Consider the following 14,047-nt stretch of genomic DNA (forward strand, 5'->3'; position numbering starts at 1 on the left):
TGGTCACTCAGCGGTCACTCAGTGGTCAGTGGTCACTCGGCGGTCACTCAGTGATCAGTGGTCACTCACAGTCACTCACGGTCACTCACAGTCACTCAGTGGTCAGTGGTCAGTGGTCACTCAGTGGTCAGTGGTCACTCAGTGGTCACTCAGGGGTCACTCAGCGGTCACTCAGCGGTCACTCAGCGGTCAGTGGTCACTCAGCGGTCACTCGGCGGTCACTCACTGACCAGTGGTACAGCGGGCAGCGCGGGCTCCAGCCGGGCGTGGGCAGCAGCCCCTGCAGGGCGCAGGCCAGGTTCAGCCCCAGGTATGACGTCAGGCACAACCTGCGGGGCCGTGACGTCAGCGCGCCGCCGTGACGTCAGCGCGGCGGCCGTGACGTCAGGGGCGGGGACACGCACACGGACAGCACCGGCGCCAGCAGGTCCAGCGAGCCCAGCAGCACCCCCAGCGTCGCTGTCACCAAGGTGGCCACCAGCGGCCACAGCCGGCCCCGGGACAGCGCCTGCGGGGACACCGAGGGGACACCGGGACATGGAGGGGACACCCAGGGGACATGGGGACAGCCCCGGGACAGCGCCTGCGGGGACACCGAGGGGACACCGGGACATGGAGGGGACACCCAGGGGACACGGGGACAGCCCCGGGACAGCGCCTGCGGGGACACCGAGGGGACACGGGGACATGGGGACATGGAGGGGACATGGAGGGGACACGGGGACAGCCCCGGGACAGCGCCTGCGGGGACACCGGGACATGGAGGGGACACCGAGGGGACACGGGGACACGGAGGGGACATGGGGACATGGAGGGGACACCGAGGGGACACAGGAACGTGGAGGGGACACGGGGACGTGTGGACAGCGCCTGAAGGGACACCGGTACATGGGGGGGACACCGGGGGAACAGGGGGACACGGGGACACGGGGACATAGGGGGGACATGGGGACATTCCCCAGGACAGCTCATCACCGGAGGGGACATGGGGACACCCTTGGGGACATTGGTGACACCTTTAGGGACACGAGACTCCGGGGGACACGGGGACACTGCTGAGGACACCTTTAGGGACACGGGGACACGGGGACACGGAGACCCCTCCTGGGGACACCCTTGGGGACACGGGGACCCCCCTGGGGACACCTTTAGGGACACGGGGACACTTCTGGGGACACTTCTGGAGACACAGGGACACCCTTAGGGACACGGGGACAGCCTTGGGGACACGAGGACCCCCCTGGTGACACCCTTAGGGACACGGGGACCCCCCTGGTGACACCCTTAGGGACACGGGCACCCCCCGGTGACACGGCGGTGACACTCACGTGCGGCAGCGGCAGCGCCCGGGTCCGCGCCAGCCCCCGCAGCAGCCGCGACCCCCCGAGCAGCGCCTGCAGCCCCGCCCCCACCGCCGAGAGCAGCGCCCCCAGCACCGGCAGCCACGGCCACGGCCAGGCGACAGCGGCCAGCACGGGGACACCGCCCAGGGCCGCTCCGAACCTGCGGGGACACGGGGACAGCGTGGGGACACGGGGACAGCGTGGGGACACTGCCCGGAGACAGCACAGGGACATTGCATGGGGACATGGGGACAGCGTGGGGACACTGCCCAGGACACGGGGACAGCGTGGGGACAGGGGGACAGCATGGGGACACCGCCCAGGGCCACTCCGAACCTGCGGGGACACGGGGACACGGTGGGGACACCGCCCGGGGACACGGGGACAGCACGGGGACACTGCCCGGGGACACGGGGTCACAGTGGGGACACCTCCCGGGGACACGGGGACAGCGTGGGGACACCGCCCGGGACATGGGGACACAGTGGGGACACCGCCCGGGGACACGGGGACAGCACGGGGACACCTCCCGGGGACACGGGGACACAGTGAGGACACTGCCCGGGGACACGGGGACACAGTGAGGACACGGGGACAGGGTGGGACATTGCCCGGGGACACGGGGACAGCACGGGGACACTGCCCGGGGACACCGCCCAGGGCCGCTCCGAACCTGCGGGGACACGGGGACACAGTGGGGACACCGCCCGGGGACACGGGGACAGCACGGGGACACCGCCCGGGACATGGGGACACAGTGGGGACACTGCCCGGGGACACGGGGACAGCACGGGGACACCGCCCGGGACATGGGGACACAGTGGGGACACTGCCCGGGGACACCGCCCAGGCCGCTCCGAACCTAAGGGGACACGGGGACAGGGTGGGGACACTGCCGGGGACATGGGGACAGCACGGGGACACTGCCCGGGACACGGGGACACTGCCCGGGGACACGGGGACACTGCCCGGGGACACGGGGACAGCACGGGGACACGGGGACACAGTGGAGACACTGCCGGGGACATGGGGACAGCACGGGGACACTGCCCGGGACAGGGGGACAGCACGGGGACACCGCCCAGGGCCACTCCGAACCTGCGGGGACATGGGGACAGCGTGGGGACACTGCCGGGGACATGGGGACAGCACGGGGACACTGCCCGGGACACGGGGACACAGTGGGGACACGGGGACACACAGTGGGGACACTGCCCAGGGACACAGTGGGGACATTGCCCGGGGTGGCACCGAACCTGCGGGGACAATGGGAGGGGACATCGGGTCCCCCCTCGGGCAGCAGGAGCCACCTGGGGACACTGCGAACCCCCCAGGGGACCCCCGGTGACACTGGGGACACTCGGTGACACTGGGGACACTGGGGACACTCGGGGACACTCACTTGTCCCGCAGCAGCTGTCCCTCCACGCCGGCCCCCAGCAGCAGCGCCGCGCTCAGGTCTGCCCGTCAAGGGAAACCCAAACCCCAAAAAAACCCCAAATCCCCCCAAATCCCCTAAAACCTCCCCAGAACCCCCAAATCCCTCCAAAACCCCCCTCAAAGCCCCAAAATCTCCCAAAATCTTCCCAAAATCTCCCCAAATCCTCGCCTGCACCCCAAAATCCCCCCAGCACCCCCAAATCCCTCCAAAATCCCCCCAAAATCCCCCCCAAAACCTCCCCAGAACCCCCCTGAGAGGGACACACCCCCCAAACCTCCCAAAATCTGCTCCCCTCCCCCCAAATTCCTCCCGGGGGACTCCAAACCTTCAGGGCTGCAGAGGCACCCCCCTATTTTGGGGTGCCCCCATTTTTGGGGTGCCCCAAGCGGGTTGGGTACAGCCCAGGGCCGCGGTGACCCCCAAGTTTTTGGGATCTCAATCCCCCCAGTTTTGGGGTTCCCCCCAGAATTGGGGTGCCCACATTTGGGGGTCCCCCCCAGTTTTGGGGTGCCCCACTTTGGATACAACCCAAGGCCATGGCAGTGGTGACCGCCCAGGTTTTGGGGTCCCCCCCATTTCGAGGTTCCCCCCATTTTTGGGGTGCCCCGTGCAAATACAGCCCAGGGCTGTGGCCACGGTGACCCCCAGGTTTTGGGGTCCCCCCCACGTTCCAGGCTCCCCCCATTTTTGGGGTTCCCCGTTTTTGGGGTGCCATTGGGATACATCCCAGCGCTGTGGCCGCAGCAGCCCCAGGTTTTGGGGTTCCCCCCATGATCCAGGCTCCCCCCAGGTTTTGGGGTCCCCCCCCGTTTTTGGGGTTCCCTATCTTTGGGGTTCCTTATTTTTGGGGTCCCCCCCCGGTTTTTGGGGTCCCCGTTCGGATACATCCCAGTGCCGTGGCCGCAGCAGCCCCCCATGTTCCAGACTCCCCCCCATTTTTGGGGTCCCCCCCGTTTTTGGGGTTCCCTATTTTTGGGGGTCCCTATTTTTGGGGTTCCCTCCATTTTTGGGGTGCCGTTCGGATACATCCCAGCGCCGTGGCCGCAGCTGCCCCCAGGCTTTGGGGTCCCCCCCATTTTTGGGGTTCCCTATTTTGGGGTTCCCATTTTTGGGGTTCCCATTTTTGGGGTTCCCGTTTTTGGGGTGCCGTTCGGATACATCCCAGCGCCGTGGCCGCAGCAGCCCCCAAGTTTTGGGGTACCCCCCATGTTCCAGGCTCCCCCCCATTTTTGGGGTTCCCTATCTTTGGGGTGCCCCATTTTTGGGGTTCCCTATTTTTGGGGTTCCCTATCTTTGGGGTGCCCCATTTTTGGGGTCCCCTATTTTTGGGGTTCCCCCATTTTTGGGGTGCCGTTCGGATACATCCCAGCGCCGTGGCCGCAGCTGCCCCCAAGTTTTGGGGTCCCCCCCATTTTTGGGGTTCCCTATCTTTGGGGTGCCCCATTTTTGGGGTTCCCCGTTTTTGGGGTTCCCCGTTTTTGGGGTGCCCGTTTTTGGGGTGCCGTTCGGATACATCCCAGCGCCGTGGCCGCAGCTGCCCCCAGGCTCCCGGCCGGCACCGAGCGAGCGACGTCCCCGAGCTCCGAGCAGCGGCTGCACCCCCACAGCACCCCTGGGACAGAGGGGGGACCCCAAAATCCACTGGGACCCCAAAATCCACCCTGGGACCCCAAACCCACCCCCCCAGCACCCCTGGGACAGAGGGGGGACCCCAAAATTCACTGGGACCCCAAAATCCTCTGGGACCCCAAAACCCACCCTGGGACCCAAAATCCACCCCAGAGCACTCCCCTCTCCATTTTGGGGTCCCCTCCCCATCTGGGGTCCCCTCCCCATTCGGGGTCCCCTCCCCATTTCGAGGTCCCCCCTCTCCATTTTGGGGTCCCCCCTCCCCATTATGGGGTCCCTCCCACAGTTTGTGGTCCCCCCCCCCCCATTTTGGGGTACCCTCCCCATGTTGGGTCCCCCCATTTTGGGGTCCCCCTCCCCATTTCAGGGTTCCCCTCCCGATTTGGGGTCCCCCTCCCCATTTTGGGGAACCCCATCCCCATTCAGGGTCCCCTCACATTTCAGGGTCCCTCCCCATTTTGGGTCCTCTCCCACAGTTTGTGGTTCCCCCCCCATTTGGGTCGCCCCCCATTCAGGGTCCCCTCCCCATTTCAGGGCTCCCCCCACCCCCCCCCATTTTGGGGTTCCCCCCCCCATTTTTGGGTCCCCCCTCCCCATTTCAGGGTCCCCCCTCCGCATTCGGGGTCCCCCCTCCCCATTCGGTTTCCCTCCCACCATTTTGGGGTCCCCCCTCCCAATTTTGGGTCCCCCCCCCCCATTTTGGGGTCCCCCCTCACCGGAGGCCGAGGGGAGGCTCAGCCCCAGCAGGGCCCCGAAGGAGGCGTCGGCCCCGCCCTCCTCCTGCTCCGGCCCCGCCCCCAGCGCCGCCTCCTGGGGGCGGGGCCACAGGTTCCCTGGGGGTGGGGCAGTGGTGAGGCCACACCCACAGTCCCTACCCCTCCCCCTGACCTCGGGGTGACCCCACCCACCATGACCTCAGGGTGACTCCACCCCCTGTGACCCCTCTGTGACCCCACCATGACCTTGGGGAGACCCCTGTGACCCCGCCATGACCTCGGGGTGACCCCATCCCCTGTGACCCCTCAGTGACCCCTCTGTGACCCTTGCATGATCTCAGGGTGACCCCACCCCCTGTGACCCCTCTGTGACCCCACCATAAACTTGGGGTGACTCCTGTGACCTCACCATGACCTCAGGGTGACCCCATACCCTGTGACCCCTCTGTGACCTCCCATGACCTCAAGATGACCCCATACCCTGTGACCCCTCAGTGACCCCTCAGTGACCCCTCAGTGACCCCAGGATGATCCCCAAAGGCCCCACCCCCCACCCCATGACCTCAGAGTGGGCCTACCTACTGTGACCCCTCTGTGACCCCACCATGACCTTGGGGATGACCCCTGTGACCCCACATGACTTCAAATGACCCCACTCCCTCTGACCCCTCTGTGACCCCTACATGACCTCTGGGTGACCCCTGTGACCTCACCATGACCTCGGGGTGACTCCACCCTCTGTGACCCCTCTGTGACCTCCCATGACCTCAAGGTGACCCCACCCTCTAGCCCCCCCCTCAACCCTGCCCCAAAAACGGCCCTGAGGGGCGTGCCCAAAACCTCCTTGTGGGCGTGTCCTGTGATAGCCACGCCCATCCCCCTCCACCACACCCTGGGATGGCCCCACCCCCACTGTGACCCCGCCCCCAGCCCAGCCCGGGGGGCGGAGCCAAAGCTCCCCGTGGGCGGGGCTGTCCCTGGCCCCGCCCCCCCGCACTCACGTGCCAGCAGCCCCGCGCTGGGCCCGGGCAGCGCGGGCAGCGCCCCCTGGTGGCCGGGAGGACCGCGGGAGGCGTTGGGGGGCGCGGGGGGGGCGCAGGGCCGGAGGGGGTCCCCGGGGCGGGGGGGGAGGCACAGCCTGCAGGGGGAGGGGACAGCGAGCGTGAGGGCGGGGCGCTCATCAGCATCTCATCAGCATCTCATTAGCATGTGATCAGCACGGGGGCGGGGCACTCACGCGCGGGCGGGGTCGGCGGGCAGGGCGTGGCGCAGGGACCCCGCCTGCAGCGCCAGCAGCGCCAGCAGCAGCCCCGCGGGGCCCAGGGGCGCGGCCAGGGCGCGCGCGCGGGGCGGGGCCAGAGACCCCGCCCCCAGCAGCGCCAGCAGCCCCGCCCCGAAGCCGCGCCCGTTGTTGAGGCGGCCCCAGCGGCCGCGGCCCGGCAGCACCGCCCAGCCCGGGGCCAGGTACACCTGCGGGGGGAGGGAGGGAGGGAGGGGCCAGGGCGGTGACGGGCTCCGCCCACCGCCCGCCTGTCAGCGTGGCCACGCCCACAGCAGGGAGAAGCCACGCCCATCGCACAGGCCACGCCCACCCCAAACTGCTCACCAGCAGCACCTCGGCCCCGCCCATCCCCCGGCCCCGCCCACTCCCCAGCAGCACCTCGGCCCCGCCCCCGGCCCCGCCCACTCCCCAACAGCACCCCGGCCCCGCCCCATCCCCCGGCCCCGCCCCCTCACCACCAGCACATCGGCCTCGCCCATCCCCAGGCCCCGGCCCCGGCCCCGCCCACTCCCCAGCAGCACCTCGGCCCCTCCCAGCCCAGGCCCCGCCCATCCCCAGGCCCCGCCCATCCCCAGGCCCCGCCCATCCCCAGGCCCCGCCCCGCCCATCCCCGGCCCCGCCCATCCCCCGGCCCCGCCCACTCACCAGCAGCACCTCGGCCCCGCCCATCCCCGGCCCCGCCCACCCCCGGCCCCGCCCACTCCCCAGCAGCACCTCGGCCCTGCCCAGCCCATGGCCCGCCCCCGGCCCCGCCCACTCCCCAGCAGCACCTCGGCCCCGCCCCACCCCAGGCCCCGCCCATTCCCAGCCCCGCCCACTCCCCAGCAGCACCTCGGCCCCGCCCCCGGCCCCGCCCACTCACCACCAGCACATCGGCCCCGCCCATCCCCAGGCCCCGCCCATCCCCAGGCCCCGCCCCGCCCATCCCCGGCCCCGCCCTGCCCATTCCCAGGCCCCGCCCAATCACCATCAGCACCCCGGCCCCGCCCACCCCCGGCCCCGCCCACTCACCAGCAGCACCTCGGCCCCGCCCAGCCCTGGCCCCGCCCATCCCCAGGCCCCGCCCCGCCCACCCCCGGCCCCGCCCACTCACCAGCAGCACCTCGGCCCCGCCCAGCGCAGCCGCGGCCGCGGTGAAGGCGGCGCTCAGGAACCCGCAGACCCCCACGGCCCCTCCGGCCTCGGGGCCCAGTGCCCCCGACAGCAGCGCCAGCGCCCCGCCCCCTGCCCCGTGACGTCAGAGGGCGGGGTCAGGCGGACACGCCCACACGGGGTGGGGGTGGGGTCCCCCTCCCATCCCCCCCAGCTCACCAGGGTCCAGCCCGTTGGTGGCCACGGCGCTCAGGGACACGGCGGTCAGCAGCATCTGCGGGGACCGGACAGCTGACCGCCGCTCCGTGACCTCTGACCTCTGATCCAGTGACCTCTGACCCACTGACCTCTGACCCACTGACCTCTGACCCACTGACCTCTGACCCTGTGACCTCTGACCCCTCTGACCTCTGACCCTTCTGACCTCTGACCCACTGACCTCTGACCCCTCTGACCTCTGACCCCTCTGACCTCTGACCCTTCTGACCTCTGACCCACTGACCTCTGACCCTTCTGACCTCTGACCCACTGAGCTCTGACCGTTCTGACCTCTGACCCACTGACCCCACTGACCCCTCTGACCCCTCTGACCCTTCTGACCTCTGACCCACTGAGCTCTGACCGTTCTGACCTCTGACCCACTGACCTCTGACCCACTGACCCCACTGACCCCTCTGACCTCTGACCCTTCTGACCTCTGACCCATTGACCTCTGACCCCTTTGACCTCTGACCCACTGACCTCTGGCCCATTCACTGCTGACCATGACCCCACTGAGCACTGACCACATCCCTCACAGAACCCAGAACACGACCATTGACCCCAAGAGTGACCCCAGGGGTGACCTCTGACCCCAGCTGTGGCCCTTGGTCACAACTCCAGGTGTGACCTCAGGTGTGTCCCCACCCCCAGGTGTGTCCTCAATCCCCAGGTGTGTCCCCACCCCCAGGTGTCCCCAGGTGACTCACGCAGGCCCCCAGCAGCACGCCGATGGCCGCTGTCCCCAGCACAGGTGTGTCCCCATTCCCCAGGTGTGTCCCCAATCCCCAGGTGTCCCCAGGTGTCCCCAGGTGTGTCCCTCGCAATGCCCCCAGGTGTCCCCAGGTGTGTCCCCAGGTGTCCCCAGGTGTCCCCAGGTGTCCCCAGGTGACTCACGCAGGCCCCCAGCAGCACACCGATGGCCGCTGTCCCCATTCCCCAGGTGTGTCCCCATGTCCCCAGGTGTCCCCAGGTGTGTCCCCAGGTGACTCACGCAGGCCCCCAGCAGCACGCCGATGGCCGCTGTCCCCAGCACAGGTGTGTCCCCAGGTGTGTCCCCATGTCCCCAAGTGTATCCCCAGGTGTCCCCAGGTGTCCCCAGGTGTCCCCAGGTGTGTCCCCAGGTGTCCCCAGGTGTCCCCAGGTGTGTCCCCAGGTGACTCACGCAGGCCCCCAGCAGCACACCGATGGCCGCTGTCCCCAGCACAGGTGTGACCCCATTCCCCAGGTGTGTCCCCAGGTGTCCCCAGGTGTGTCCCCAGGTGACTCACGCAGGCCCCCAGCAGCACGCCGATGGCCGCTGTCCCCAGCACGCCGCCGTGTCCCACGACCCAGGGCAGGCGCAGCAGCAGCACCAGCCCCAGCAGCGACTGCAGCGACGGGGCTGCCACGCCCAGCAGCGTCCCCAGGGCCCGGCGCTGGGGACAGGGGACAGCAGGGTCACCAGGGGTCACCAGGGGTCAGTGACAACCCACAGTGTCCCCAGGGCTGCCACGCCCAGCAGCGTCCCCAGGGCCCGGCGCTGGGGACAGGAGGGGACAGTGAGGGGACAGCAGGGTCACCAGGGGTCAGTGACAACCCACAGCGTCCCCAGGTGTCCCCAGGTGCCTCCAGGTGTCCCCAGGAGTCCCCAGGTGCCCCCAGGTGCCCCCAGGTGCCCCCAGGTGCCCCAGGTGCCCCCACATGCCCCCAGGTGCCCCCAGGTGTCCCCAGGTGCCCCCACATGCCCCCAGGTGTCCCCAGGTGTCCCTGCCCTCACCGGGGCGGTGCCGCTGTCACTGTCCGGGCTCAGGGCGCTGTACAGGTAACCCCACATGCCCCCAGGTGTCCCCAGGAATCCCCAGGTGTCCCAGGTGTCCCCACATGTCCCCAGGAGTCCCCAGGTGTCCCCACATGTCCCCAGGTACCCCCAGGTGCCCCCAGGTACCCCCAGGTGTCCCCAGCTATCCCCAGGTGTCCCCAGGTGTCCCCAGGTGTCCCCAGGTGCCCCCACATGTCCCCAGGTGTCCCTGCCCTCACCGGGGCGGTGCCGCTGTCGCTGTCCGGGCTCAGGGCGCTGTACGGGGCGATCCTGCGCAGCAGCGCCGGCACCCGCGGCCGCGTGGCCAGCTCCTCCTGGGGGCGGGGTCAGGGCGGGGTCAGGGCGGGGTCAGGGGGCGGGACAGGGCAGGGTCAGGATGGGGTCAGGGCGGGGTCAGGGCCGGGTCAGGGCGGGGTCAGGGTGGGGCGGGGTTACTGCGGGGTCAGGGCGGGGTCAGAGCGGGGTCAGGGGTGGGACAGGGTGGGGTCAGGGCGGGGTTATGGGGTTGGACAGAGTGGGGTCAGGGTGGGGTCAGGGCAGGGTCAGGGGTCAGGGCCAGGTCAGGATGGGGTCAGGGTGGGGTCAGGGGGTGGGGCAGGGTCTGGAGGAGGGACCCAGGGGGGCGGGGCTTTGGCAGGGCGTGGTCTCGCCCTATATGGCAGCAGGCAGTGGGTGGGCGGGGCCAGGAAGGGGTGTGGCTTCATGCAGAACAGCGCAGGGGCATTAAGGGGGTGGGGCTAATTTGGGTGGGGCTTTAGGGGGCGTGGCCTCACAACAACACACTGGGTGTGAAGTGGGTGTTGCTAATGAAGGGGTGGGAGTAATTGGGATGGGGCTAATGAAGGGGTGGGGCTAATGAAGGGGTGGGGTAAATTTGGGTGGGGCTAACAAAAGGGGTGGGGGTAAATTGGGGTGGTGTTAATTAAGGGGTGGGGCTAGATTTGGGTGGTACTAATTAAGGGGTGGGGCTAATTGGGGTGGGGGTTAGGGGGCGTGGCCTCACAACAGAGCAATGGGTGTGGAGTGGGCGGGGCTATTTAGGGGTGGGGCTAATTAGAGCAGGGCTAATGAAGGGGTGGAGCTATTGGGGGCGGGGCTAAGTGTGGTGGGGCTTTAGGGGCGTGGCCTCACAGTACAGCACTGGTGTGAAGTGGGCGGGGCTGATGAAGGGGCGGGGCTAATTAGAGGTGGGGTTAATTAGAGGTGGGGTTAATTAGGGTGGGGCTTGCAGGGGGCGTGGCCTCACCTCGAACAGCGCCAGGGGTCGCTCCCCCCCCAGCCCGGGCGGGGCAGGAGGGGCGGGGCGAGCCCTGGCCCCGCCCCCTGTGCCCCGCCCCCGCGAGGTGGGCGTGGTCTCGGTGGGGGAGGGGCTGGAGTCGGACAGGGGGGGCCGGGAGCTGGAGGGGGAGGGGGGCTCGGGGCTGCTGTCCGAGAGCTCCGCCCCCCGCGCCGGCCACGCCCCCTGCACCGCCATGACGTCAGCGGGACGAGGATGACGTCACCATCACAGCACCTGAGCGAGGGAATCCCGGAGATCAGAGGGAAAAGGGAAATTTGCCAAAGAAAATCCACGTGGAAAAACTTTTTTTAGGAGAAAATGAGCAATTTTCAAGAGAAAATCCACAATTTCAGAGAGAAAAATCCACATTGATGGAGAGAGAAATGCTGGGTTGGGAGGGGAAATCCAACTTTTTAGAGTAAAAACGAAATTTTTGGAGGGAAAATCCTCAATTTGAGAGAGAAATTCCACATTATTGGAGAGAGAAATGCTGGGTCAGGAGGGAAAATTCATTTTTTTGGAGGAAATGACACCTTTGTAGAGGGAAATCAGCAATTTCAGAGAGAAAATCCACATTTGGAGAGGGGAAATCCACATTTTTAGAAGGAAATGGTAATTTGTGGAGGGAAAAAAACCCCAGAATTTAAAAGAAATATCGAAATTTAGAGGAAAATCCAGAATTTTTCAGGGAAAATTGAATTTTTTTGGGGCAATATTCACCTTTTTGAGGGAAAATTGGTGTTTTCAGAGGAAAAATACAAACTAGTAGAGAAAAAAGATCCCTATTTTTTGGAATTTGGTGTTTTTGCAGCAAAAATGAGAATTTTAGGGGCAAAATCGAGATTTTTGGCAGAAGAAAAGAAACATTTTGTGGGAAATGTGGGAATTTTGGGGGGAAATCACCAGTTTGGGAAGAAAATGGTCATTTTTTCCTGGGAAATGTTATTTTTGTGAAGAAAAATTAATTTTGGAGAGGGAAATAATCACTTCTGGTAGGAATAAAAAGAGGTTTGGGGTAGAATCAAGAATTTCCAGGGGAAAGGAGCCATTTTGAGGCAAAATGGGAATTTTTGGGGAAAGAATTGGTGGCAAAATTGTTTTTTTTTTCAGGGAAATACAAAAATAAATCAAGATTTATAAAATAAATATAGAAGAAAAATTTAAAGAGCAACATTTTGTGAGGAGGGAAAGACTTGGAGAAGGAAAAAAAATCCAATTTATGGCAAAAATTGAGGGAACTGGGGATGGAAAAAATCCCATTTTTGGGGGAAGGACTGACTGGGGTAGAAATCTTTATTTTGGGGGGCCAAATTCAACATATTGTGGGGTTTTTTGAGGAGAAAAAAAGGGATTTTGGGCAAAAATTGTAAATTTTGGAGGGGTGCAGTGAAATCTGGGGAAAATATTCAGCTGGGCGGGAAAAATGGGGAATTTTGGGGGAAATGGGAAATTCTGGGGGGATATGGCTCCACTAAAATCCCCATTTGGAGCCACCCCTCCATTTTTGGGGGCCAAGCTCCCAAATTTTGGGGTCCAAGTTTCAATTTTTTGGGTCAAAATCCCCTTTTTTGGGGTCATAATCCCTTTTTTGGGGTCATAATCCCCTTTTTTGACACAAATCTCTTCACTTTGGCACCAAACCCCGAATTTTTGGGGTGAAACAGCCTCGTTTAGGGACCAAATTTCCTCTTTTAGAGTCCAAGCCCCAGCTCTTAAAATCAAATTTTCTTTTTTTTGGTGTCAAACCCCATTTTTTGGGTTAAACTCCCCCACTTTTGAGGCCCAAATTCCCACTTTGAGGAACTAAATCTGCCTTTTTAGAGATGAACTTGCCCTTTTTGAGGCCAAATTCTCTCTCTTAGTAACCAAACTCCCTATTTTTGGTATCAAACTCCCCATTTTGTATCAAACTCCTCTTTTGGGGTTCAAATTTCCCCTTTTTCAGACCAAACTCTCTCTTTGGTCACTAACCTTCCACTCTCCAATTTAGGGAGAATTAGGAAATTTAGGAAATTAGGAATTTTAGGGCCAAATTCCTCCTTTTTGGGCCCAAATCCCCCTTTTTTAGGGCAAACCCTTCACTTTTTAGGATCAAATTCTCTTTTTTGGGGCCAAATCCCCCCTTTTTTATAGCAATCCCTTCAGTTTTTGGGCCAAATTTTCCCTTTTTGGACCAAATTCCCTCTTTTATAGGACCAATCCCTCACTTTTTAGGCCAATTTCCCCTTTTTGGGCCAAATCCCCCCTTTTTGGGCCAAATCTCCTCTTTTTTAGAGCCAACCCCTCACTTTTTAGGGCCAAACTCCTCCTTTTTTGGCCAAATCCCCGCTTTTTTAGGACCAACCCCTCACTTTTTGGAGCGACCCCACCCTTTGGGGGGGCCCAAATTCACTTTTCCAGGTGCCAACCCCGCCCTTTTTTGGCACCAAACTCCACCTTTTTGGGGTCAAACCCCCGCCCTTTTCTGGCTCCATCTCCCTTTCCTCCCTCCCGCCCCATTTTGGGTTAAAATCTCCCGATTTTAGGGTTTTTCCCTCCCCCCCCCCTTTTCCCGATGCCGCCGGTACCTGAGGGGGGGCGCGGGGGAGGGGCCGGCGCGCGCTGCCCTGGCCACGCCCCCTCGCACGCGCTGCCGCAGGGGGCGTGGCGACGCAGGGGGCGGGGCCAATTAGAGGATTATCCAATCAGATGCGCGGCTTAATTAAAGGGGCGTGGTCTTACACGGGCGTGGGCGTGGTCCAGCTGCTAGGTGGGCGTGGTCTGCTGAGGGGGCGTGGCTTTGAGTCCCCACCCCCTCTGTTCCCCCAACCCAGGGGTGGCACCACCCAGATTTCCCCCCCGGATTTAAAGCAAAAATCAAAAATTTTCGAGGGAAAAATCCATATTTATAGAGAGAAATTGATATTTTTGCAGCGGAAATGGGAATTTTGGGGCTCTGGACCCTCCAGATTTAGGGGAAAAATGAGAAAATTTTGAAGTGAAAATTCATGTGTTAAGTGGGAAATCGATATTTTTTTTGCAGGGAAAAGGGGAATTTTGGGGCTAAATAGAGGTTTTGGAATATGCCATAAAGTGTTTGGGGAGGAAAGAGTCATTTCAGAAAGAACCTGATCATTTTAGGGGATATAGACAATTTTGGCAGGAAAAAGAGATATTTTAGGGGGGACATGGGAATTTTTGGGGGAAATCCAACCCTTTTGGGGGTG

General features: G+C 63.5%; 1 protein-coding gene across 1 annotated transcript; it reads right to left on the reverse strand.

Moving 5' to 3' along the window:
* Nucleotides 1-364: 364 nt before the first annotated feature.
* On the reverse strand, nucleotides 365-11,036 carry LOC130263359 (solute carrier family 12 member 4-like). Its single transcript, XM_056510866.1, has 12 exons — nucleotides 10,809-11,036; nucleotides 9,781-9,876; nucleotides 9,033-9,179; nucleotides 7,723-7,777; nucleotides 7,505-7,635; nucleotides 6,367-6,599; nucleotides 6,131-6,267; nucleotides 5,130-5,246; nucleotides 4,298-4,396; nucleotides 2,746-2,803; nucleotides 1,329-1,503; nucleotides 365-508 (listed from the first exon to the last, which is right to left on the reverse strand). The coding sequence occupies exons 1-12, from the start codon at nucleotides 11,034-11,036 to the stop codon at nucleotides 365-367; spliced, it is 1,620 nt and encodes a 539-aa protein (XP_056366841.1).
* Between the last annotated feature and the right edge of the window lie 3,011 nt (nucleotides 11,037-14,047).

The sequence above is a fragment of the Oenanthe melanoleuca genome, chromosome 25 (assembly GCF_029582105.1).
Source record: "Oenanthe melanoleuca isolate GR-GAL-2019-014 chromosome 25, OMel1.0, whole genome shotgun sequence".
Classification (NCBI taxonomy): Eukaryota; Metazoa; Chordata; class Aves; order Passeriformes; family Muscicapidae; genus Oenanthe; species Oenanthe melanoleuca.

What these genes read in the sequence shown, in the direction of transcription:
- LOC130263359 (XM_056510866.1), bottom strand. Translation starts at nt 11,036, where the DNA reads ATGGCGGTGCAGGGGGCGTGGCCGGCGCGGGGGGCGGAGCTCTCGGAC. An exon ending in GACCCCTGGCGCTGTTCGAG is followed by an intron (nt 9,877 to 10,808) that starts GTGAGGCCACGC and finishes CCCCGCCCCCAG; the next exon opens with GAGGAGCTGGCCACGCGGCC. An exon ending in GAGCCTCCCCTCGGCCTCCG is followed by an intron (nt 4,397 to 5,129) that starts GTGAGGGGGGAC and finishes CCTCTGTCCCAG; the next exon opens with GGGTGCTGTGGGGGTGCAGC.